The following is a 25,852-nucleotide window of genomic DNA, read 5'->3' as shown; positions in this document are numbered from 1 at the left end:
TTTTGAAAACTGTTTCTTAAAGTGACTGTCTTGTTTTGTATTTCCACCAGAAATGGATAAATTCCTTAGTGGTGAATTTTGAGATTTTGCACCCGTCACCTGAGGAGTGTACACGATACCCAATATGTAGTCTTTGATCCCTCACCCCTCTCTCAAGCTTCCCCTCACAAGTCCCCACAGTCCATTATATCACTCTGTATGTCTTTGCAGCCTCATCGCTTAGCTCGCACTTATAAGTGAGAACATATAGTATTTCACTTTCTACTCTTGAGTTACTTCACTTAGAATAATGGTCTCCAGCTCCGTCTAAGTTTCTGCAAAAGACATTTCATTCTGTTCTAGGATGTGTTCTAATACTACTTGCTGCAAGCAAACTATTTTTTGAAGGATCAAGCTTTATATGAATAATTCATACAAATTCACCATTCTGTTCCATGATATAGATCTTGTTTTAGTACAAAATATTTCCCCCAAAATATCTGAGTAAAATTGATACTTAAAAGACTAAAAAACTGTATCCACCTATGCCTTTTACTCCACACCCTAAGGGTAAGAGAATTCCAGTTCAGAAGCACAGTCTAAACTGGGATTAACCAGTTAGGTGATCACCAGTTACATTAAATGAAAGCCTAGTGGAATATTTGACATCATCTCTATTCAACACTCCAGGATCCAAAGTTAAATATGATGGAGAACTACACACATAAAATAAACCTACTCACAACTGACAGATTTGTTTGCAATTTACTTCTGCTTTAACCTCTAAAAAATCATGCTAAGAGGCAATGAGCTTAACTAAAAGTGACTAGCAAGAATAAAAAAGTGAAGCAAAACTGACCTCATAAATCACAGGGCCCAGAGCTTAATCACCTACATTTCTCTTTCTGCAGTACTCTAACTAGCAAGCCTGATTAACACACTTACCTTCTCAAGTTTCTCAAATTTTTACCATTTTCAAAAAGTCTCTCTTTATTTACTTTTTGTAATCCACTGTCACTAGCAAAGTGCTCCTTGTCTTTTAGCTAAAACGCTATGAAATGTCAGTCTGCTACATAAAAAGACCAAAGTAATCAACTAAGTGCCCTCACACGTTTTCTTTCCCCTATTTTCCTATACTTCCTTGTCACATGCACAGGAGTCATTGAGTGTAGAATATTTTTCTCAAGGAGTCTAACCAAATAACACACTTATCTAGATGTTAAAAAATTTTAAAATACGCTAACAAAAGCAGGAGATCCCTCTACATAACCCCTTCACTCTTTTATCTTCATGCTTAAAAGAAAAATCACACTTCATGTAAGAAACACAAGTTTGAAAGACAAGCACTAAAAACGAGTCTGCACCTATACTCTTGCCCCGTCACTTCACATTGCAGTTACCTGTGCGTATGTCTGGATCCTTAGCTAAATGGTGAGATCCTGGAGGGCAGGAGTCACACGGGACTCATCTTTGCATCTCCAGTCTCCGGCTCAATGATGTGTGTTCAAATGTCCATCCTCGACTAATAACTGGGCTGATATTTCTTTCTCATTCCTAATTTGACTCCAGTATCTCCTTGTTTTGACTAAGCTCATGTGCTTTCATCACTGAAATAAACTTGAGTAGCTTGGTTTGGGGAGTAGGAGTTTGCAAAACTAGCAACAGTAATTACTGCTAAGGGGTAATGGGGAAGGCACCAAGTTTAAGAGGCCAATCACAAAGCCTGCTATGTGGCTGTCTGAATGAGAATGTAAACATATTACTGATAAGGCAGAGAATTAGATTGGTTGGAAGAAAATCCTGGGTCCCATTTCAGATGAGATAATATATGAAAAGTTTTACAAAAATATTTCAGGTACTTAGTAAAAGCACTATACCTATTAGTTATTACTGTTATATTAGTGTGTTCTGAACACATCCTTGTCTTTACTTCTTGTTTATTTCCCCATACAATGATATGCTAGGATTAATGACATAGGGTTTGTAAAGTGTTTTGAAATCCCTGAAGTGTTATAATCAACCCAAATACCATTTTATTTATGCAAACTGTGTCTATCCAGCGAGTCCACTTAAATACTTAGGATTGGGAACTGCTGTCTCATAAGGCTTAATAAATAATTCCCTCTGGCTCTAAAAGCAAGTACTTTTTCAATGACAATGGGAGGGAAAGCAAAGGAATTGCTCTGTGACATCTGCTGTGTAATGTTCTTCTAATGGCACATCTCGATAAATGCATGAGAGTCCTTGGAGAGTTACAGCACACAGTAAAGAGAGAGTGGTAAAAATCCCAGTATTTCTGAAAAGGAAGGTAAGACAAATTAAAGTTAGCAAGTCCCCATAGTTGACATCAATAAAAATCAGCAATGCTGCAACTAACTTCTACTTCACACGTAACAGCAGCTTCCTAGGGTCTCTATAGGTGAGGCAAAGATTAAACATACTATTGAAATGGGAGCAGTGAGGAAGTGGCATACAAGGAAAGGGGAGGAGAAACAACATTCTACAATTCAGAACCCAGGAAATAAGATAAAATATGCATGTGTAAACTGCCTGGACCATTCTAAACCAAAAGAGCAATTTTAAACTCATTATGTGCTTGGTGTGATACATATATTCAGATATTTAATGAAAGTGAAAGATTAATGCAGCTCACTCAAGTTAGGTTACTTTTAAAAGTAACACAGCTAATAAGCAGCAGAATAAAATTATACCTAAGCCACAGACCTCCAAGACCAGCGAACTGTGCACTCTGTGCCTGATACCTCTCCATGTGTTAGAGACAGATTTTGACTTCTAAAACCAAGAACCAAAAGCGTTCAGTGGGAAGGACTGTGTACAAAGATAGCAAAGTCTGAAAGTCTACAAGTGAGGAGTTGACTCTGCTCATGGCTTTCTGTATGACCCAAAACAGGGTTTTTTTTTTTTTTAACTCTTTCCTGCCTAATAACCACTTCACGATACTTAAAAGTAAATGAAATAATCTACACAAAACACTTTAATATTCTGGTAAAAATGCTATATGAGCAATCACAAATGTGATCATTTGACTAATCTAAATTCATGAGAGGAAAGGAAAACTGCCACCTTTATATACTTAATTCAACTTGCCCTTAAATGGAGGAATTCTCCAAGACACTCCTTAGTGCTGCATATTTCATGGAAATATTCTCTCAAACCTGCATTTTATAACCCTCTGTCTCATTGCATTTGAATAGTCTTTAAAGGCATTCTCAAAACCAACATTTTATTAGAATTTTTCGTACTTCTAGAGCAGTCTGAAAGTACCTGATAGTAAAAACTATAGGAGGGGAATCAATTATTTACCTCCAAGTCGTCATCAGGGATAGCTCTTCTCCACTTTGTGTTCCATCTGATGTGTTCATAGGCATTGACAACAACTTCAATTGCTTTAGGACAAGAATGGCAGGCCTGTATCACCTGCAGAGGAAGCACAGAGTTCATTTGTTTGATGCACATATATGGTTCATTCATTCATTCTGCTCACAGAGACATCAAGAATTCACAGACCAGTGGGGCTGGCAGCATATGCCTGTAATCCCAGCTACTTGGGAGACTGAGGCAGGAGGATTGCTTGAGCCCAAGAGTTCAAGGGTATCCTAGGAAACATACCAAGATCCTATCTCAAAAAAAAAAAAAAAAAAAAAAAACCACAGACAAGCTCCCTGGAACTCTAAAATGCTTTTGAAAAGTCTCACAACTTTGAGTATTCCAATACACTGCCACCATGGCAGATAGGCAGATTAATAAAATCAGACCAATTTCTTTGACCTTCCAAGTGAAAAAGAGGCACTAACAAAGAAGATGAAACCTGAAGAATTACTTTGCCTTTGTACATAATTGAAGCGATTTTGAGACAGACTGGACACAGAATACATTTCCAGCTGCGCGGGAAACTCTTCCAGCTCTACAGAAAATGCTATCGAAAAACTGAATGTTAGTCAATAAACTTAGATTTGCTGGTGACCACAGGGTAAAGCAAACTCCAGAATAACATGCAAGTTGAGCCAATTTGTCTTCCCAGTCCAATACCTGCAGAGGACTGGTGTCAGGTACCGAACCATACTTATTAGTATTTTACCTTTCATCAACAAGGGAAAGATGACATGAAATTCAGTTAGCTCTTAGCACACTCTGTTTAACAGTTCCTTGATCAACGAAAAATACTTGAAAGCTGAGTCAAGGTGGCCAGAATTTCCTTCAGGAGACAGAGATTTAGCTTTAACATTTAGATGAAACTAGATGGATGTTTATACACTTAACCAACTTTTGGTGTGCCCAGTAAAAGGCACTCCTTACTCCTAGTTTAATCGTCTTTCCATTGTCACCAGATAAGCAGCTCCAGCCACAGACCTGTCTTTTAAATTTTCTCATCATGAGTTTCATATCAGTCCCATTTTTCCCTTGAAACTTCAGAAAACATATATCAACCTTAACCCTGTCACTTGGTGCTAGGTGGGGAGGAAGCCCATCCCTCACCATTAGAAGACAGGCATGCCTCTGCACTTAACAACTTTCCTCGAAGAAATTTCTTCATAATTTCCCAGGCCATCTCAACTTCAACCTATTATTGTTGAGCAGAAGATAATAAACCAACTTTCCTTCCATAGGGAAACGTGACGCTGGACCACCTTCCTCATAGGTGGTCTAGCATAGCATTTTTTAATTTCAAAATTGCATTTACATATTACAAAGACGTAAGAAAGCATTGCATTTTTATTACATTAGGGTAATAAAGACCTAATGTCTTGGGATCACAGATGAAACAGAGACAGAAAGATTATGATTTTAATACCCAACTAAGTAAGAGTGTGTGCATGTGTGTGTGTTTGTGTGTCTGTGTGTTTTGACAGTAAAGAAGTCAACCTGAATAGAGGGCCCATATCAGGGAAGGTTAAAGGTCAGAGCTGGTAAGATGAAGCCAGCTGGCGGCACACCTGGAAGCCAGTCTGAAGAGCGTGGGATTGACTTGACAGGCAACAAGAGGCTATTATACACTCTTAACAAGAAGGAGTGATATTCAACCTATCCATTCCATTAGGAAGCCTTTATTGAGCACTGTGTTTAGCACTATGACAATAATTCTGAGATGTTTATGACCTGTTTTTTGTCTTTAAGGAGTTTATAACCTAGTTGAAAAGACACAAATAATTTCAAAGAGTTAGCAATATAAGTCAGTAAATAATAAAAGACTAACTTACAGATCATCAGGTGTTCTTAGGCATCATCAGCAAGGCACAGAGAAGACAAGTACATCAAGGTCAGAGAGCAGAGGGGAGGCTGACAGGAAGGGCACCAAGCAGCTCCTAGGCTGGTGTCAGCACTAGTGCTGGGAAGGAAGGGTGGCTGAAGCTGGGAGAAGGAACAAGTATAGGGCATAATACTAATCAGATAGAAGGAGGAAAGAATACCACTTGAAAGCCAGAGATAGAAGACAAACAGCGGTGCCACTGATCAACAGAAATGAGGAACATACTAATCTGGGAATGGAAAGATAATGAGCAGGAGGATATTTCATCTTTAATGTCTTCATGTCAGTCAAAAATGTATACAGCTAAGATGGAGAGATTATGTACCATCAGAATATGTGCTGACTAAAGCATGAAGCTCAGCAGCACTCTAAATTGGTATAAATGCAAATGGTAGAGGATCATTACCAACAGCTTCAGAAATCCTAATAGGCACAAGACAGGAAGAAGAAAAAAATAATAGCTACCATTTTTCGAGTACTTACTATGTGCAAAGGACGGTGTTAAATATTCATATACTTTAGCTTGCTCAATCTTTGAACAATCCCATGAGGTTGGTCCAAAAGTATCCCCATTTCAGAGATTTAAGACCAAAGGCTTAGAAAATTTAACCTCTGGGTCCTTTAGCTAGGAAATGATAGAGTCAGGATTTAAACTCAAGTCTGCATGATTCCAAAGTCAAAAGAAAACCAGACATGTCAGAGTGAAATACCAAATAAAGAAAGCATTCCAAGTGAGGTTATCACAGGAGTCATGAATATCAAGATGAAGACAGATCAAATACCACCAGATTGAATTAAAAGGCCAAGTTACTGGGAGTTGGGTGAACTGAAACAGGTAAGGAACAGATTGTGGGGGATAAAGGATAGAGAAAGAATTGTTGGTAGGGCTGGCCTGTCCCTATCTTTAAGATCCTTGGTGTCATAGCATGCAGAGTATTAGAGGCTCACTAAATAACTTTCCCTTCTTAGTGTAGGACCCATTAAAAAATTAAATGAAGATGACAATCAAAGATCAGAATTATCATCTTCATTACTGATAAAGTAGATTACATATCTTAAGTTAGGGGACCATACAGAGCTTCTAACACTCTACCTCCAAACTGAATTAATACCCCAAAATTGCAGGCCTCTCCCTGGCAGACAGAGTTTATTACTGGAAGCTTCCCACGTAAATGAACAAAGAATTCAAGGATCTCCAAGATTCAAGACCCAAGGTTAAGCAAGCTAACTCATTCCTCCTCCCAACTCATCAGTCTGTTAAGTAAAGTGAGAAGGCTGGGGACAGAGATTAGTGGGGTATATTTTAGCAGCATTTTCCTTATGAAAACATGAGCAAAGGAAACGTGAGAAAGCGGAATGGTGTCGACTCCGAAGGGAGAAGCCACAGCCTCCTTTTGGCTTTGCCAGCCCAGAACACAGAAGATGCTCAGTAAGCTTTACTTTCATGAGCCTCTGGCATCTTTATTCTTCCTTCACGGAGGAACCATTAGACAAAAAAGCTCTTTCTACCATGGTAAGCACTAGAGAGAGCTTTAGACACCTCATCTCATCATTCAACCCCAAAAGCATGGATTAATACACCATCTATTAAAAAAGAGATTCAAGGCAAGTCTCCCTGCCACTCTTCCCAACCAAATGTCATCTGTAAGCCACTTCAGCAGAAACATTCTCAAGCTACCTCCACTCTTACATATTGATATATTTGTGTTCAGAAAGGTACTTAATGATCAAAGAAAGTTGCCTGTACCCTAGCTTCATATAAGCATTGTTCAATGGCAGAAATCATCCTCACCTCCCCCAAATCCTCATGTTACCTTTTCGTCCTCTAGAAAAATGTCTTCCTTGCCCTACAAGAAAACCCAATCCTGGCTCCCTGGAGTGTCACTTTCTTTGGGATTATGCTGGGAGAAAAAAAAAATCAAATGTTCTTTTGTACACTGGAAAGCAATTGCAGACCCTCTAATTCTTTTTTCTCCTGCTTATGTAATTTACACATTGGCTTTCAGTGAAATACACCCTCTACAAATATGCTTTGTATTTCGAAGAAAGCATCTTCAGCTCTGACCTTGTTCCTTGTAAATAAGGAAACTGAATTCCCCATCCACACAAGAACGAATCACTTTATCTTCTGGATAAATGAGTCAGTCATTTATTTGTCATAAAGATGACTTTCTGTTTGGAAAGTAGGGCTGTGGAGTAGTTGTTTTAAATCACTTTGAGGCATCTGCATAGTAAATTATATAGTTTTTCTTTACTTTTCCTTTGGAAGCGGGCCAGTTCTCCTACACAGTCTGTTGAGTAGCAACAAAAATGTTTGTAATACCAGCCATCTACCAGTAGCCAACTCTATCCTAAATCTCTTTAGCATACAGCCTAAGTACAGGGACTCAAAGGAGCAAAACAACTGAATAAGAAAATGCTAACCATGGATAAAGTTGGTTGGAACACACAATTGTATTTCTACTTTATAGGATGATGGAGCCACCAAGAAGGTCAGGCAGGGGAGATGCCTACGCTGGACCAAGAGCATGTGTTGAGAGGAGGAGAAAAGGAAACACTTGGGTTGAATGCCCCTACTGTATTCCACAGCAAGTTTCAGAATACAACTCAACATTTAGTCTCTGGGCAGGGATTCACACACATACTGTCTCTCCTGGCCGGGAAGACCCCTATAGTAAACCAGGCCCAGGGACATCAATTCTCCTGCTCAACGGATGTGTAAGGTTAATAACAGTCATAGCCATCATTTGTTTAATGGTTGCCATGCCCATGGCACTGTGCTAACCACTTCTCAAATACTATCTCATTTAATTATCAAAACAACCCTACAAGAAGGCTATTACTATTCATGGACAAAGTGATAGAGTATGTTTCCTGGCACCTTCATGCCCCGTGTCCCTGTCCATCCTTTTCTCTGGAAGGAAAATAGTCTTTGAAGGTCAATATGCAGAAAATTATACTTTGTGAAGTGAGCTGTATTACAGAGGCAGATTTTTTTTTTTGTCTTCTAGAGGTTACACTATGAAGAATGACCAGCTCTTAGTGAGCTGTAGATAAGAAAAGAAGATGGAAGTAGACCAAGGAAGAGATGTTTATAGATGCAGGATGGGACTGAAGTGAGGAACTGGGAAAGAGACTCTGCAAGGACTGAAAGCAGTCCAAGAGAAAAAGAAAAGAAACGTTTGCCACCATCGTCTGTGCTTTGAGCATATTTGTGATGTGCTATGAGTATATTAACTTCCTTCTTGGGAAGAACTGAGTCTGCACATTATTGTCAAGGCATACATTCAGGGTATACGCATTAGCAGGGGAAGAAACTGAGGCCCAGGAACTTTCAGCAGTTTATTTAGTCATACTCTTGTAAGTGGCAGAATCTAAGTTTGTCTAACCCCAAAGTCCATGCTCCTCACCACCCTCGCTATTTCCACTGTGAGTCTAAGCTACTGTCATCTCTTATCTAAATCATTGCAACTTTGCCTGCCCCCAACTCAGAGTTATTCTCTGAAAGGCAGTCAAAAGGATCATTTTAGAATATAAATCAGACTTTTATTTTTCCCAACTCAAAATCTTTCAGTGGCTTCATCTCTCATGCAGAGCGAAACACCAAGAACGTTCCCTCAGCTTATGAGGCCATATATGTGGTCTGCAAACAACCTACATATATACCTCTTGGACTTACCTTCCTCTTGCTCACCCCACTTCAACCACTGTGGCTTCATTGATCTCCTTCAAACATGCTTAGCCCTCTTCTACCTCAGGACCCTCGCACCTGTTTTTCCTTAGGCCCGGAATGCTCTTTCCACTTTCCCAACAAGTATTTCCATGGCTTGTTCCTCCACATCCTTATTTTTTCTAATCAACTTAAAGTAGCACCCATAATCTGGCATTCTCATTATTATTTTTTTGCCCTGCTTTTTCTCCATAGCACCTACCATATCAGAGTATATTTATTTTCCTGTTGTTTTGTTTGTTTTCTGTCTCCCACTAGAAAGTATCTTTCATGAAGGACTTTGGTTCATTGCTCTACCTTTAGCAAATAGAAGAGTGCCTGGCACTTTGGAGGTGTTTAGTAAATATTTGTTAAATAAACAAATGAGTGAACTTATGCTTACTCTGTGTGACTTTATGAAAATATTTTAACCCTATTATCTTTAGCTTAATTGCCTTTCAAATGAGAATAATGCCAGTGCCTACCTCAGAGTCTACTATAAAAATAAAACCAAGTAGTCTGTATAAAACCTATTTAGAGCTCAACCCAGGACAGTTATTGTAACATTATTCACATTCTATCTCTCATCTTAATCATTTGGAGTTCTCTAAGAAACTTTTAGAAAGTTCAGGACATTCTGGGATTTATATATAATTTTTTTTAAAACGATTTAATCTTCCAATAACATCCTGATTACCAAGAGAAAATTCCTTACTGAGATCACAGGAGTTGCTGAACCCATCAAATCTTCATTTGAAAGTTCTCTGGTTTCTCCATCTTGAATTTGCCCTGACTGAATGCACCACCCTTAAATTCCTTAGTAGAACTTTTTTTTCTAACTAACCTTTATACTGAAGAACTTCAGACGAGTCCCTGACATTTTACCCAGGTAAGAGGTAGGACTTAAGCTGTGAATTCAGGAAAAAATCTGTTAATTTGCAATCTGTGGCCCTACATTAGTGAGCTGTTGTATACTTCAAACTCTTCTGCTTCTAGTTAATTAAATTTTTAGAGTAAAGGGGAATCCTAGGTATGGTACTATTTGATTTATTTTAAGGTAAAATGCATTTTGGCCTCCAAATTAATTACCATCAATAAACTTACGCAAAATTCAGTCTCTTCCATGTTTCTGTAGCACTCAATCATTCTTCTACCTTATCCTTTGCCACAGCATATTAAAATTCACCCTTAATTTGTTTGCCTCATCTGCTAGATTCTAAGCTTCTTGAGGACAGGGCCCATGTCTTGTTCCTAACAATACTGGTAGCAACTGGTCCCTACCAGCCTGTTTGAGATTATCAATGTTGTTAAGAGAAACTTTTCAGTGTGATATCATAAGAATAAATGCTGGAACTACAGTATCTGAGGTTGGATCCTGGCACTGGCCCTGCAGGAGCTCAGGTTAAGTTACCTAACTTACTTAACTGTGCCTCAGTTTCCTCCTCCGTAGAATACGGACAATAACAATAATTATAGACTTTGTAGGGTTGTTGTTAAGAATTAAATGAAGAGATACAAAGTGCTTATAACAGTGTGCTTACTCATTATATATAATAAATATCATTTTTAGTACTTAATAAATGTTAGCTTTCATTAAACTGGAAAATCGGGTGGCCCTTTCATGGCTACCAGCTAATTCCAAGGCAGGTGGAGTCACCTTTAGATCAGTCATTCTGTTTAAAAGATGGTAAGTGTATGTCTGTCTAACACTATTCGCCTTTTTGGCAGACTTACCTCAGTCCCCCAGGAAGCCACCAGTGCATTGGTGTTCATATAAGGCATAAAAAGGCATCTGCTACTCTTGTTCTCATTCTAGCTCTCACACCTGATTTCAAGCAAACTTAGACTAGAATGAGATGGTGAGACAGCTAGGGTTAGGTATGTAACCAGCGGTAGTTAGCCCAGGACTCAAGCCTCAAGCAAGCTTGAGTGACTTGGAAATTTCAGACAGGGCTGCCGTTTGAGTCTCCCTCAACATGCTGACCGCTGGGCACAGCCTCACCTTGTGGAACTGTGGAGGGTATATTCGGGCCGCCCCGTGGTTCAACAGGAGCTGGTAGCAGATCTCAGGCTGCGCGGCAGGGCGCACGGAGGTGACCTTCAGCACGTACTGGATGGCAGCACAGCCGTTGATGTCCATGAGATTGGCTTCCGCGCCAGCTTCTAGCATCATGTGCATGAGCACGTGGTCACAGTTCCAGGCTGCCTTGTGGAGGGGAGATTTAAAGTCGTCATCCCGGGCATTGACCTCGGCTTTGTAGTCGAGCAGCATGCGGCAGATGAGGTGGTGTTCGGTGCTGTACTCCTGCTCCTTAAAGCGGAGGGCCCAGTAGGCGGCGATGGCCAGGGGCGTCTCCATGTGGGCATTCACGCTGTCCACTATGGCCCCGTGCTCCACGTAGAAGGCCACCAGCTCCGAGAGGCCGAAGTGGGCAGCCGTGTGCAAGGGCGTCTCCTCATCTTGGTTGTTGGTCTTCATGTTCACATTCGCCCCTTTAAAGGGAAATTGAGGAAGACAACTATTTAAACATATTTTGTCATTATTCCTAAAGTTCACAAAACAAGACTTTTCTCACTGCTTCTCTTTTAACTTCTGACTGCCACATATTATCCCCACCCCTCAACCCCTTTGCCCCCAGGTTCCAATTCTGGGCCTCATGGAAGCCATTCCCTTGAAGCAACAGCGCCATCTCCTGGGTAACTAGCAAAGGCACCCAGGGGAGGAGAAGGAAGGATTCGTGCCAGAAGGCTGGAACCTTGCTAAATTTCGCTTCTTACTCCCAGATTGATTTGGAAATACCAAGAGATTTCTATATCTATATACATTAAGTTGCTTTTATCAATATAACAATGTTTGCTAATATCATTAAAAGCAAAAGTTACATCACAACCTTTGACTCTAAAAATCAACTGTTTTGAATATTCCACAAAAGAATACTTTCTTCTCTTTCATAGCAGGTAATCCTAAAAGATTGTTGCAAGTAAAGTTTAGTGGTATGGAAATTGTCCATCCCTTTGGCTGAAATTACAGTACAGACTAAACTACAGTACAGTACAGACTAAAGTCCCTCTGTGAGACTTTCTTGGAACACACCACCACCACTACCACATACGTGCATGCACACACACACACATACACACACACATACAACCTTAGTCACTAAACTAGCGTAAAGGACGTATTTTTCATTCAAAGGGGTAGAAGCTGGTATAATAGAAATACTCACTTAAAGAGAGAAAATGATTCAGAGACTGCAAAATGTTTAATTTATGGTTGACAAAGGATGCTAGAAATAGGAATTTTTTGTGTGTGCTTGGAAAGCTCCTTAAAATTACTTAATCCAACCCACTTATTGAGCAGACGAGAAAATTTAAGTGAATTTTATTTTCCTAATAGGAAATGTTAAGTGTGAGAGTGGTCAACTAAAGAATCGGAAATTTTCCTTCTCTCCTAATTTAATGGGGTGAACAAAATGACCCTTCCAGGGCCAGCACTAATATTAATTCTAATGCAATTTTTAATAGCTACTTCAAGTATAAATCTGTAGAGACTTTATTATTATTATTATTATTATTCTAGTAACTAGCATTTACTAAGCACTTATCCACGTGCAACATTCTTGGCTAAATGCTTTTCATATATTTCCTCATTGAATCTTACCAGCAACCCTTTGAAGTAGGTGCAGTTTTTATCCTAATTTTACAGATGAAGAAATTTGTACTTAGAGAGGTTAATTATTGGCCAAAAGTACACCCAGCTCGTTGTCACAGGTATAACTAGCTGGAGGTGTCACAGGTGGTAAAGGAATTTACCAAGACAGTTGTAGGTAAAGAAAGGCAGATTTATTAGAGAAAGTATGAAAATATGTTGCAAGGTTGCAACAGGCAGACCAGAAGAGAAGGGACTTCGTAGATGTGGGGTGGGATTGGAGAGAAGTTTTATAGGGTTGTGCTGGAGGGAGCTGCTGTACTGAAGGAGGTCATTGTGCCCACAGAACAAGGTCATTGTGCCAGGAAGAGGTCATTGTTTGTGATTCCCCATTTCTCAGAACAACTGTTCATTGTTCTTCCTCACCTGGGGCTCTCTCCCACCTGGGGCCCCTTCCTCATTATGAATCAAGATTTGAAAACAGACAGTGTGGCTTCAAAATTCCTTATCACTGTTCTATTCTACCTCATACTACTTTTCTGAAGGAAAACTTCTCTGTAGTTTGCTCTCTTTTGCTATAAGAAAACCAGAAAGTAGTAGAAAAATAACATTGCATTTTGTTAGCTTAAAAAAAAAATCATTCACCATGTATTGTTACTTTATGCCCTTACTTATGGCATCTCCTGATCATACGGAACATTTTTGAGAAAGGCAAAACTCCTACAGGCGTGCTCAATATCCTATATAAAATCAGTCCCCACGGGAGGTACCCAAGAGCACACTGCTTTGTGAACCCTGAAACTGTATTCCTAACTTGTAGAAAGCAGAATTGTAACCAAGATTGTCTCTCATGGAGCCATCTGTGTTCATCAGTATTCTGCCCTAGAGAAGTCTGGGTCAGGTCTTCTTTGAGGTCAGGTCTTCTTTGTTCTGGAGTGAAATGGAATGAATGAGAATGTCTTCCCGGAAGCTATGTGCAGGGTCACTTCAGACGCTGGAGAATTTCCAGTACAGAAGAAGAGCAAAGGGTCAGGATGAAATTTTTATAGTCCAACTTGGAACAAACCACATCCTTTATTTTTTTAAGTACTTGGACATTTACAATTGATCTTTGACCTCTTGGTACAACTAGATATGCTACATGATTTCCTTTTCTGAATAGGAGCTTCTTATTTTTATACTTGAATTGTATCTTCAGTGTAACTTTTCCAGGGAATTGGTAAAGTAGGATAATTTGATTACTTTTTAATTTTAGATTTTGTGATTTATTCAATAAATTTTTGAGACCAGAAACATAAATTCTTGGGAACTTTGAAATATATTTTAATGTGAAAATACAATGTATTCATTTCCTGGAGCTGCTGTAACAAAATACCACACACTGGGTAGCTTAAAACAACAGAAATCTATTCTCTTACACCTCTGGAGACTAGAAGTCCAAAACTAAAGTGTCAAGGGTTGGTTTCTTCCAAAGGCTTTGGAGGAGAATCTGCTTCGTACCTCTCTCCTACCTTCTGGTGATGGCTGGCAGTCCTTGGCTTGTAGACCCATCACTCCAGTCTCTGCCTCCAGCTTCGCATGGCCTTCTCTCTGTGTCTCTGTGTTGTAGGTAAATCCGGGTTCTTGTCATATGACCAGGATAATTTAGGCACTCAGACACTTTGAAGGTTGAGGGATTATGGAATTTATTGGACAAAAAGGAAAAAGACTGTCAGCAAAGTGAGAGGGGTTCCTGTTAACAGGCCCCCATTTCACAGACTGAATCCCAGGTTACCACCCAGGAAGAGGAGAGGCCAGGCTTGCTCCCTGCTGCAAACGGCAGGAACTTCCATAGCTCCACCCCATTCTCCCAGTATGCAGGCTGGTTGGAGGGTGTCTGGAGACCCCATTATACTTGGCTGTCTCATTTATGTCTCCACATGGTCATCTTCTTATAAGAACACCAGTCATAGTGCAACAGGGAACAACCTTACTCTAGTATGATTTTAACATAACTTAAGGAATTACATCTCCAGCAACCCTATTTCCAAATAAATTCACGTGCTGAGGTATTGGAGATTAGAGCTTGAACGTATTTTTGTCGGGGAGGATGGCACGCGCAATTCATATATACGTACAGTTTTTTAAATTATTGCAAAGCCATCACCATCTAATCACATCCTTGCTCATGAAATCAGACACTCTTAGACCCAGAAAATCCTTCCATTTTCCTAGAATCTTCTGCCTCACAGCTCATCCATCGTACCAGAGGTAACTGTTATCTCAATCAGATCTTTGCATTTCTTTTCAGTTTAACCACTTTTTATATAACAGGTAAACAAGATAGCTGCATTTCATTAATTTTTGAACTTTGAATAAATGGAATCATAAACACAAATTACTTTGACTTACTTCTTTCACTCAACATTGTGTTGGTGAAAATAATCTATCCTGTGATGTTTAGCTCTCATGTGTTCATTTTATTATGTCTGTCTTTTAGCACGAGTAATCCACAACTTATCCATTCCACTGGAGATGGGCATTGCCAGTGTCAGGCTATCCCAATCACTGATGCCATGGGCATTCTTGCATATCCTTGTACTCTGGTGCTCACCTGCAGGGGTTTCTCTGGGCTCTATATCTATGTGTGAAATTGCTGGGTCACTGGGTATGCATATCTTCAACTTCATTAGGTACTGTCAAATAAGCAATTGTATCAGCTTACATTCTGATAAGCCACGTGTGAGGGTTTCTCATGGTACTACATCCTTATCAACATTGGCATTTTCTATTTAATTTTAGCCAGTTTGGTGGGTGCAGAGTGATATCTCATTGCATTTGAATGATTTCCTATTACCATTTAAGTTGGACACGTTAATACTTTTATTGACCAACAGTGTTTTCATATTACTCTCATAAGCATTTCCATGTTGTTATATAGTCATTTCAAACATAATTTAAAAATAACTACATAGTCCTTAGAGTAAGTTGACCCTACTGTGCTGATTTTTTCCAAAATTTTGATCTTAAAACTAATACTACAATTAATAATTTTGTGTGTAAATCTTAGGATTTTTCCTTAGAATAAATTCCCCCAAAATAGAATTATTAAGCTGAAATATTTGAACTATGTTGAGTCTTTATGAATAATTACCAAAAGTTATATTTATGTATATATATATATATATATATATATCCCTATGATACACAAGACTAGTTATTTCACTAACCAGTATATTACACATTTAAATAGAAATTATTGCTAGTTTGGTAGCAAAAAAAAAAGTTTTATTTTTTAAAATCCGAATTCATTTATTACAGTTTAGACACTTTCTCTTTAATTATTAACTAGTGATAACTTATTTTTTAGTTAATTGTCCAGATTTAGTTCATTGCCTCTTTATTAAGTGAAATCATTGTACTTTGCATTTTTTATGACCTCTTTATGAAGAGATAAGCTTATGCTATCACAATTGCTATAAACATTTTAACCAGTTTATTTTAATTTTTCCTAAATACAGTGATGTTAACTTTAGAGTGTCAAGGTTTTTCCTGTATTTTCCTTTGTATCAGAATGTCCTACTCCTTTCAGAAGTGGCATAACAATCTAGATTAATTATAATCTAGGCCGGGCACGGTAGCTTACTCCTGTAATCCCAGCACTTTAGGAGGCCGAGGCAGGTGGATCACCGAGGTCGGGAGTTCGAGACCAGCCTGACCAACACGGAGAAACCCTGTCTCTACTAAAAATAAAAAAAAAAAAAAAAAAAAAAATAGCTGGGCGTGGTGGTGCATGTCTGTAATCCCAGACACTCGGGAGGCTAAAATATGAGAATCACTTGAACTCTAGAGGTGGAGGTTGCGATGAGCAGATATCATGCCGTTGCACTCCAGCCTGGGCAACAAGAGCAAAACTCTAGCTCCAAAATAATAATAATTATTATTATTATTATCTAGTTTTTATAAATGTTAAAAAGGCTAATAGTTGATTCATCTGGATTTTATTCTGGTGTACACATCAATTTAAGAAGAATTGACGTTTGGAGTCCTTTCACACAGTCTGTTTCTCTAAAAAGTTTTGTTTCTATAAAGTATACCATATAAAATTTGCAGCAGTTTTCATTCTAGGTGGGCAGAGTACATTGTTTCTGGGGTGAAGTGACTTTGAATGGGAGAAGGTCCTTCATGAACCTTTTAATTTATGCAAGAGGGTCTCTAAAACCAGTTTGCAAATGAGACAGGTAAAACTTTAAATTTTCTCTGCATGACAAAGAAGGAATTTTCAGATTTCATCTGTGGGCAAAAGCAACAGTGGTTTGTGTGCACTGAGAATGGGGTGAAGAGGAGAGAGAGGATAAGAATTTCAACAGAGAAGATGGAGGCCCCTCCCTGTCCTGATGGTCTTGATTTCTCGAAGAGCCCTTGTGTGGAAAGAGATGGGTACTAAATGGGAGGATCAACTCAGATCAGTGCTTCCCAACCCTTCCAGACACTTCCTGTGCTGCAGTGAGAGCCATAGAGAACATCATCTACCTTCGCACATAATCTTTTTAAAATAAACATAATGCCCTATCTAATTTGTAGATGCAAAATTATGATTGTTACAAATAATATAGTTAAATTACAGTGATGTAGAGTAAAATTCAAATGTTAATATTTAAAAAATGATATAATGAAATATGATCTGCTTGAACCTATGCGTAGGATCTGAACAGCTACATATTCAAACTAACACAGGTGTTTTATATTGTAATTCAAATACCATAAGCAACCTTGCCATCATGAATGGTATTCCAAAATAAGAAAAATTACTGGTAAAGTTCTGAATAAATCAAAGTTCAGCCTCACCTTGTTTTATATCATAGTTGCATCTCCAGAATTGTCTATAGTTATTTAAAAATTCAAAATTATTTTGTGTTTATATATGAAACAGAAATCTCTGTTGTGTTACTGCATCTGAATGTCTATTATTACATCAGCACCAAATCTAAGATTTTCTAATGAATTATGAAATATTCAAACATAGAGAAAATTCCAGAAAACACTGACACCTGTATACCATACCCATATTTGACAGAATTTAATTATTGTCATATTTGCTTTAGTTTTCTTTTGTTTTATGATAAAATTTTACAGATAACCCTAGCCCTTTTCTTTCTTCTCCCCTCCCATTTTTTTTTCCTCCACAAAGGTAACTACTATTCTAAAATTGATGCTTGTCATTGCTTGGTAAATTTTTGTCCTTTTTACTATTAACATGTGTATCCATTTAAAAATATACTATTATTTTGTGTTTTGAAAGGCTAGATACATTGTATCTCACTTTTTCAACCTGTTTTTATCCATCACAATATGTCTGAATGGAGAACTGTTTTTAAATTTCAACTGCTGAGCAGAATTGCCTTGTATAAACCACAGTTTAGCTATTCCTTTACCAAGGATAGTAAATTTATTTTAGCTTTTTCCCAATAGGAAATATCTTTCAAATTGTGCAATAGTTACTTGAGAGGAAGAAATAGAATTACTGGGGAGAAATGTATGAACATTTTCAACCATATTAAATTATATTCATCAGCGTATATATCAATTTATATATCCATCAATAGAATTTAAAGGTTCAAAATCATTTCCAACATTTCATACTCTCAAACTTTTTGGAGTTGCCAATTAAATGGTATTTTGATTTGTATTCCCCTGATTACCAGTAAAGTGTATCCTCACGTGTTTACAGGCCACAGAATCTCACTTGTAAGAATTGTCTCTTCATAGCTTCTGCCCATTTTTTATTGGGTTGTGATTTTCTTATTTATTTTTCAGAATATATAAAGATCTACTATGAAGAAAAAGATAAAAATTTTATTGAAGGCAAAAGACCTAATAAATGGAAAATTTTACTATGTTCATAGAAAGACTCAAGTGTAAAGATGGCAATTCTTTCAGAATTAATCTGCAAATTCAATGCAATTCAAACATTTTTCCCAACAAAATTTACAGAGTGAAGAACAAACAGAACAAATCAAGTTTGGAAAAGAGAAGTAAAAAGAGTGTGAAGGAATTTTTTTTAATTTAAAAATGATAAAATGGAAAGGAAAGACAGTAATAAGGGGTACTTACCCCACCAAATATCAAAGCAAACTGTAATTAAAATAGTGCAGTATTAATGTATGGAGAGAAAGCCTGACGATGAAATAGAGTGTAAAGCCTAGAAACAGACCTACCTGCAGAAAGCATCTGTAATGACAGGTGTGGCAGTGGAGAAACAATGGACTATTAATAAATGTATTGGAAGCAAAGACTAACAATGTTGTAAAAGCACAGATTTCATCTCTAGTATGTGTGTGTAAGAACGGGAGGTGGGGAGTGGGAGTGTGTGTGTTTAATTTCAGATAGATTAAAAGCAAATGAAAAGCTAAATAACAAGCTTCTAAGATAAAGGTGTAGGAGTAGGGATTGGAAAAGAATGGGCAATAATCTGTATTCTGTCACTATATTTCCAGAATACCCTCTTAGCTTATTTTCTTTGGATAGGCACATTTTTAGCCAAGTGTCTATTAGATCTGAAACAACAGAGAATTATTTTTATATTCCCCCACTAGTTGAGCTTGTTTGGATACTTTTCAATAAATATGAGTTTGTAGACAGAATGTTAATTGTTTTCACTTTGTGTAGTCTTCTAGTTGGCTGGAAGGGTAGGAGAGACCAGCTGAGCAGCTGTTAATGGTATATTTTTTTTCTGCTCCCTTTATCCATAACTTTCTTAAAGATCCTGAAGTGCAGTACCCACCACCGTGCCAGAGCACATGGGTCCCTGTTGGGGAGACACTCTGACAATTCAGAATTCAAAGCATTCCTTGACTCAGGGATGTAACATAGCATTGAATATAATGCCCAGCACTAAAATTTAATATTTTATTAAAGGTTTATCTGGACTTAGATGTTTTCATTAATTCTACCAAAAATTGAACCTACCCATTTCATCTCCAAACAAAGGCATATTTTTTAGATGACGATATTTTTTCTCCCACTCTGTTTTGAAACATTTGTCATATTCAAAAAGGAAACATTTCTTTATGTATTGAAAACGATACAACTTTTTGCTTAAAATATTCACCACTCACCAATTATCAAGCAAGTTATAGTCAATGAAAAGAAATCCCCTCTCACAATTTTTAAGTCCAGTCCTCAAATACATGACTTAAAACATAATAAATAACTAATGACTGCCTTTTTAACCTCACCTTAAAAAAGTACACTTTTCTTAGAAAAGGTATTAAGACAGGTCAGAAAGACCATGGAGAAAATATTATCATGGTTTATTAGTAAGGATTTGAGAAGGAATTTGTTTCCATTTACTAGCTTCAGGTAGAAGTTTAGAATCCTCATTAGTTGTTTTTTATCTGAGATGTTTGATTCTTGTTAGTTTATACTTGGTCTCATCACCTTGACCTGCAACTGCCTCAGTATAAAACCCTGATGGGCTGTTATACGTAGGCTTCTGAGCAGTTAAAGAACAGCACATTTGTCATGCATTCTTTTACGAAAATATTAATAGCGTCTGCTATTTTTTGAGCACTCACCGGGAGTTTTACATATATTGTCTCATTTATTTTTTACAGTACGAATTATTTAGAAATATCTATTACTCAAAGGTTAGATCCCTTTTATTCTATTCAGGGCTTTTCATTTTCTGCATGTTCTGGAATTGTTTCTCAAGTCTGCTTCTTTGTCAAGGATGCAATTTTGTACAGTGTCGAGTATGTTATGAACTGTCACCAAGGTATATTTTCAGTTGGCTGCTTTGTCCTAGTTTCAGTATTGCCCTTTCAGTCTACATTCTATGGGAAATATATTCTCCTGTATCTTCCATATTCTTGTGTCAAATGAAATCTTTTTTTTTTGCAAGTTTTTTTTTGTATTTTAGGTTTTGGGGTACATGTGAAGAACATGCAAGATTGTTGCATAGGTACACACATGGCAGTGTGATTTGCTGCCTTCCTCCCCTTTACCTATATCTGGCATTTCTCCCCATGCTATCTCTCCCCACCTCCCCACCCCCCGTCCCTCCTCCATATCCCCCCAACAGACCCCAGTGTGTAGTGCTCCCCTCCCTGTGTCCATGTGTTCTCATCAAATGAAATCTTAAATGAAATACCATTTCCCTTAAGTTCTCATTTATCTGATACATTCTCTAGAATCTGGGGTTGAAAACTACCTTCTTCTAGAGCAACAAGAACCATTACTTCCTCACCTGTGCACTTCATCCTTTAAGACTTATATCTTCCAGGGAAATTACTCTTTCTTATCTATAACCTCACTAACTCCCAGCAACTCTCCCATTTTCCCTGCAGACACAGATGCCTGGCTTAAGTCTTCCGTTAATCTCTGTCCTGACATCATCTTGCGAAGCTTTTGTGGTTGGTCCATCCAACACACTTGCGCTCACAATTCCTAAACCTTCTGGGGCAAATTGTATTGCGATTATCAAAAATCTCATTGGTCATTCCTGCAGTGGACTGTTAAAGGTTTATACATCACCTTGTTGGAGTCAGTTTGAGTTAGTGGTTCCAGTTGCCCAGTTTCATCTCTATCTTACCCTTAGCTAGGTTATTCAACTCTTTCTTGAGTGACAATATAGTCTAATTTTTTCCTTGGGCCAGGATTTAATCAGAATAAACTCAGTTATGCTATTATAATGACATTCATATTTCAGTGGCTTAGAGCAACAGTTTCTTCACTGTCACATTGTGCACTGCAGTTCTGGGGGCAATCCAGAATCAAGGGCTTCCATTTGATCTCTTGGGGCTCCAAGCTGCCTCGGTCTTATGGCTTCAAACCATCTCTACCCAAGGCTTGCCCCACTATCACAATACTATGGGGAGGAGAAGGCTTTAAAAATCTCTCATGGACTTTTCATTGTCTAAGCCTGGAAGCCACTCTTATTTCTTTTGTTCATATGTCATTAGCTAGAAGAGACATATGCCTGCTCAACTTCAAGGGGACTAGAAAGTGTGGTCTTCCATGAGCCTGGAGTGGAAAAGAACTAGATATCAGTGAAAACTAGTTATTTCTACCTAGCTGAATTGAGTTTCTGTGGATTTCAGTAAAAAGCAAACAAAAAATGCTGACTAATTCAGCATCTAGCTTTACCTTCTCTCTATTGTCTTAGGGAAAGTGGGGTCTCTCCTCCAATTTAAGACCAACACCTCCTTCTTTGCAATTGATCATGTACCCAGCAGCAGAATGTTGCTCCACAAGTAATTTCTTTGTATTATTTACCCAACATCTCCATGCCAATGGACTCTTTGCCTTCATTTTCTAAGCATACTTAGGCTTTTGAAACTCTTTTCTCCCTTTTAGCTATCCTCCAAGTTCTTTTTATAGCTTTTTGTCCGAACTTCTTGAAAGTGTGGCCTCTGTTTTCTGCACCCTCTGTCTCACCACCCACACACTCCTCAGTCCATCAAACCCGGCCTCTGTCCCCACACTCCACTGGAACTGCTCTGACAAATATCATCAGTGGCCTGTAATTTATTGTCTACATTTTTCAACCTTCTAGTTACCCACTTCTCCACTACATCTAATGGTATTGACTCATTTCTTGAAATTCTTTACTTTTTCGGTTTCTTTGGGTGTGCTTTCTTCTCCCTCTCTGAAAACAAAGTCCGTGATGATTTTTCTGTGATTCCCTTTCTTCTCACTCCCTAAATTTTTGCTTCACTCTGGGTGTCATCATTTGCCCCCTGCACTTCTTCTTATGCATAACTTCCTTGAGCAATGAAAACTACTATTTTCTCTTTATCTGTGAACAGACAACTCCCCAAATTCTATGATCATATATATGACAAAAGACTTGTGTCTAGAATACATAAAGAACTATTACAACTAGGCCTGGCACAGTGGCTCATGTCTATAGTCCCAGCATTTTGGGGAGTCTGAGGCAGGAGGATTGCCTGAGCCCAGGAATTTGAGGTTACATTGAGCTTTGATGGTTCCGCTGCACCCCAGCCTGGGCAACAGAGTGAGAACCTGTCTCCAACAACAACATACACACACTAATAGAACTTGTACCACTCAGTAGTAAAAAGCCAAATAACCCAATTCAAAAATTGACAAAAATATAAACAGACATTTCTACAAAAGAAAACCATGCAAATGATCATCAACACAGGGATAGAAAACACTTTCATTCTGGACATGGAAAGCTTGAGAAGATAACTAAACATCCAGTGGAGACAGATTATATGTGGTTGAATAGATTAGTCTGGAGTTCATGGCAGAGACTCAAACCAGAGATACCAAGCTGAAAGTGAGCACCATTTAACGACATTTGAAGTCATAGGAGCAGATGAGATCACCCAAGTTTGAGTTCAGATGGAGAAAAGGGCCTCTTAGACAGAATCCTGGGCATGCAACATTTAAACATAGAAAAGAGTAACAGATCCAGCAAATAAGACTGAAGAAAGACCAGTAAAGGAACAGAAAAACACCTCGGCTTTGCAAATGCTTATTAAACCAAACTATTTGATACTTGGTCTGCTCTCATAACAAGTTTGTTCTTCTTTAACAGCTACTTGTATTTTTTTAAGCCATATCAAAAACAGGAAGCAAATATCACAAACTATTTCCCTTGAGCAAATCTTTTTCATATCAAAGCTTGTCTGCCAACTCCACACAATATTGCTTCTCATCCCTTGGGAGACACATTTTTTTTTCATTGAACCCATGTTTATTTATCATTTTGTTTATTTTTAATTTACTCAACCTTAAAGAAAAGATATCCTTCTAGATGTGCTATTGGAGAACAACCAAGATGCAGACACTGAGCTCAGTCACCCTGTATTTATTTTATTTTTTATCTTTTTAATTCCAAAAAATCATTGATTAAAATTTAACAAAGTAACCATAGATAAGACTGAATAACTCAGACTTTGTAAAATGTACCATTACTATATTATTTTGCACTAATCTTTTTGGGCTCATAAAATCAGAACATATCTTATGGTTGGAAAGGTGTTTTCATTGAAGGAAATGAATGCCGCTATTATCATTCAACTGAAAAAGAGGTTAATCCTAAAGAAGATTGATTTTTTTTAACAGTACAAGTTTGGACAAAGTGATAAGGACTTCTTCCTCCACTCAGGGACAAAATTCTGTCTATACTGGACTCAAAGGCAAGAGAAGGCCTGGACCAGACCAGCCATAGGGTAGAGGTGAATGGCCCTGGCTAATGGAGGCAGGACTGGAGTGAAACAGGGAGATGACATGGTATGAAGGAGAATGGTACCAATGGGGCATTGGGTTATCAGAAGCCAATTGTTTGAGAAGGAATTCATCAAGCCACAGTGGGCCTCCCTTTTTGAGTGGCAGCAACAGCAGCAAAAGCAAGGGTGACGATGCCCATCTCTGGAGCAGCCAACATCTTTCATAAAAAGTAAGGAGTCCCTTAGCTCAGGGATAACACCAGGGTTTATTCTACAACCAGTGGCTTACAGAAAGAACAATTGCAGCTGGAGGGTGACTCACGCCTGTGATCCCAGCACTTTGGGAGGCCAAGGTGGGTGGATCAAGAGGTCAAGAGATTGAGACCATCCTGGTCAACATGGTGAAACCTCATCTCTACTAAAAATACAAAAATTAGCTAAGCATGGTGGCACACACCTGTAGTCCCAGCTACTCAGGAGGCTGGAGCAGGAGAATTGCTTGAACCCAGGATATGGAGGTTGCAGTGAGCCGAGATTGCACCGCTGCATTCCAGCCGGGCAACAGAGTAAGACTCTGTCTCAAAANAAAAAAAAAAAAAAAAAAAAAGAAAAAGAAAAAAGAAAAGAAAGAACAATTGTTTGGACAGAGGTGGTCTCTACTGGGGATTCATATCAGGAAGGAGCACCTTGAAGAATGATTCCTTGCTAACACGGTATGTCGAGGACCACAGTTGCTAAACACAGGGGTACCTAGGTGCAATACGGTCTATGTCACCAGCTGGTGAAACTAGAGCTATGACTACATAAAGGTTTAGAACAGCCCCTTAGGTGAATGGAAGAGGAAAGTTTTCTCCCCAGCTCCCTTTGCATTTCTGCCTTTATCTCAGCCCATCATCTCCTTAAGTCTCATAGAGGCCATGTCCCCTTCATACTTTGGGTGGAATTAAGCAAAAGCCTTCACAATTTTTGTCTGTTTCTTGCAGAAAAGCCATTTCAGAATTATCCTCCCCTGAATTGAAGGGTAAGATTCTCTCTTTGCTGGGGCCAGGGTATTTCGTGGACTCCAGGTTGCACTTCTTTGTACCATCTTCATCACTGAGAAATGGGTAAGACAAGTAGTGGCTAATCATCTGAAAGTATCTTTTTGAATGCCTGACAGGTTGCATACCGTGAGTTGTATTCTCAATGAATACAAAATAATGAAGTTAAGGGAAGGGAGAACTTGTGTACCCTGAAGCCAGACACTGAACATGTCAGTCAACCTCTTCCTCTAACTCTTGGGGCGCTGTCTGTCCATTTTGTTTTAGAGGGACATCCAAGGCCAGGTGCAGTGGCTCACGCCTGTAATCCCAGCACTTTGGGAGGCCAGAGATTGAGACCATCCTGGCCAACATGGTGAAACCCCGTCTCTACTAAAGTGCAAAAATTAGCCAGGCCTGGTGGCACGTGCCTGTAACTTCAGCTACTAAGGAGGCTGAGGCAGAGGACTCTCATGGACCCCGGAGGTGGAGGTTGTAGTGAGCCGACATCGTGCCACTGCACTCCAGCCTAGGCAACAGAGTGAGACTCTGTCTCAAAATAAATAAATAAATAAATAAATAAATAATAAATAAAAGAGGGACATCTGAATCCACTCCCTTTTATGATGTAATTAATAGAAATTTCACCATTCTTTGGTTTATAGTTTGTTCACATATTTAGTTTACATAGCTATTGCTAAAAAGCTTTTTTGGTAAGTTTTTCTGAATCTTTATAGATGATTTAATAGTAGGCAGGGAGAGCTGTATTAGAGGTGTATATGGTCTGTGCCAGCCTAGAAGGACTGCACTGTGGCAAAGGTATAGTGTCAGTGAGACAGTACTTCAAGTAATCAGCAAGGAAGCCCAGACTGAGTAGAGAAAGAAATGATGTTGAGAGGGTGAGAGACCTGTATACAAAATGGGGCAAAAAACTGGAATCATGAAGACATTAAAGAATTGGCACAGTGTAACTGAGAGAAAATGATGGAAAGATAAGAAGAAAAAATACTGGTGCAATATAACAGGCCAGGATGAGATCATGTGAGT

At 38.6% G+C, this 25,852-nt stretch overlaps 1 protein-coding gene across 1 annotated transcript in view; it reads right to left on the bottom strand.

Annotated features, from left to right (window-relative positions):
- Positions 1 to 52: 52 nt before the first annotated feature.
- ASB4 (ankyrin repeat and SOCS box containing 4) overlaps positions 53 to 25,852 on the bottom strand; it is a 51,836-nt gene continuing 26,036 nt past the window's right edge. Inside the window, exons 3-5 of the mRNA XM_017525156.2 lie at positions 10,960 to 11,450; positions 3,304 to 3,417; positions 53 to 2,275 (exon numbers count right to left, since the gene is read on the bottom strand). Coding sequence (XP_017380645.1) covers positions 2,087 to 2,275; positions 3,304 to 3,417; positions 10,960 to 11,450 — 794 coding nt within the window. The 3' untranslated portion in view covers positions 53 to 2,086. The remainder of the gene's footprint in view (positions 2,276 to 3,303; positions 3,418 to 10,959; positions 11,451 to 25,852) is intronic.

The sequence above is a fragment of the Cebus imitator genome, unplaced genomic scaffold, assembly GCF_001604975.1.
Source record: "Cebus imitator isolate Cc_AM_T3 unplaced genomic scaffold, Cebus_imitator-1.0 Scaffold37, whole genome shotgun sequence".
Lineage (NCBI taxonomy): Eukaryota > Metazoa > Chordata > Mammalia > Primates > Cebidae > Cebus > Cebus imitator.
This window is presented reverse-complemented; position numbering and strand designations above follow the sequence as displayed.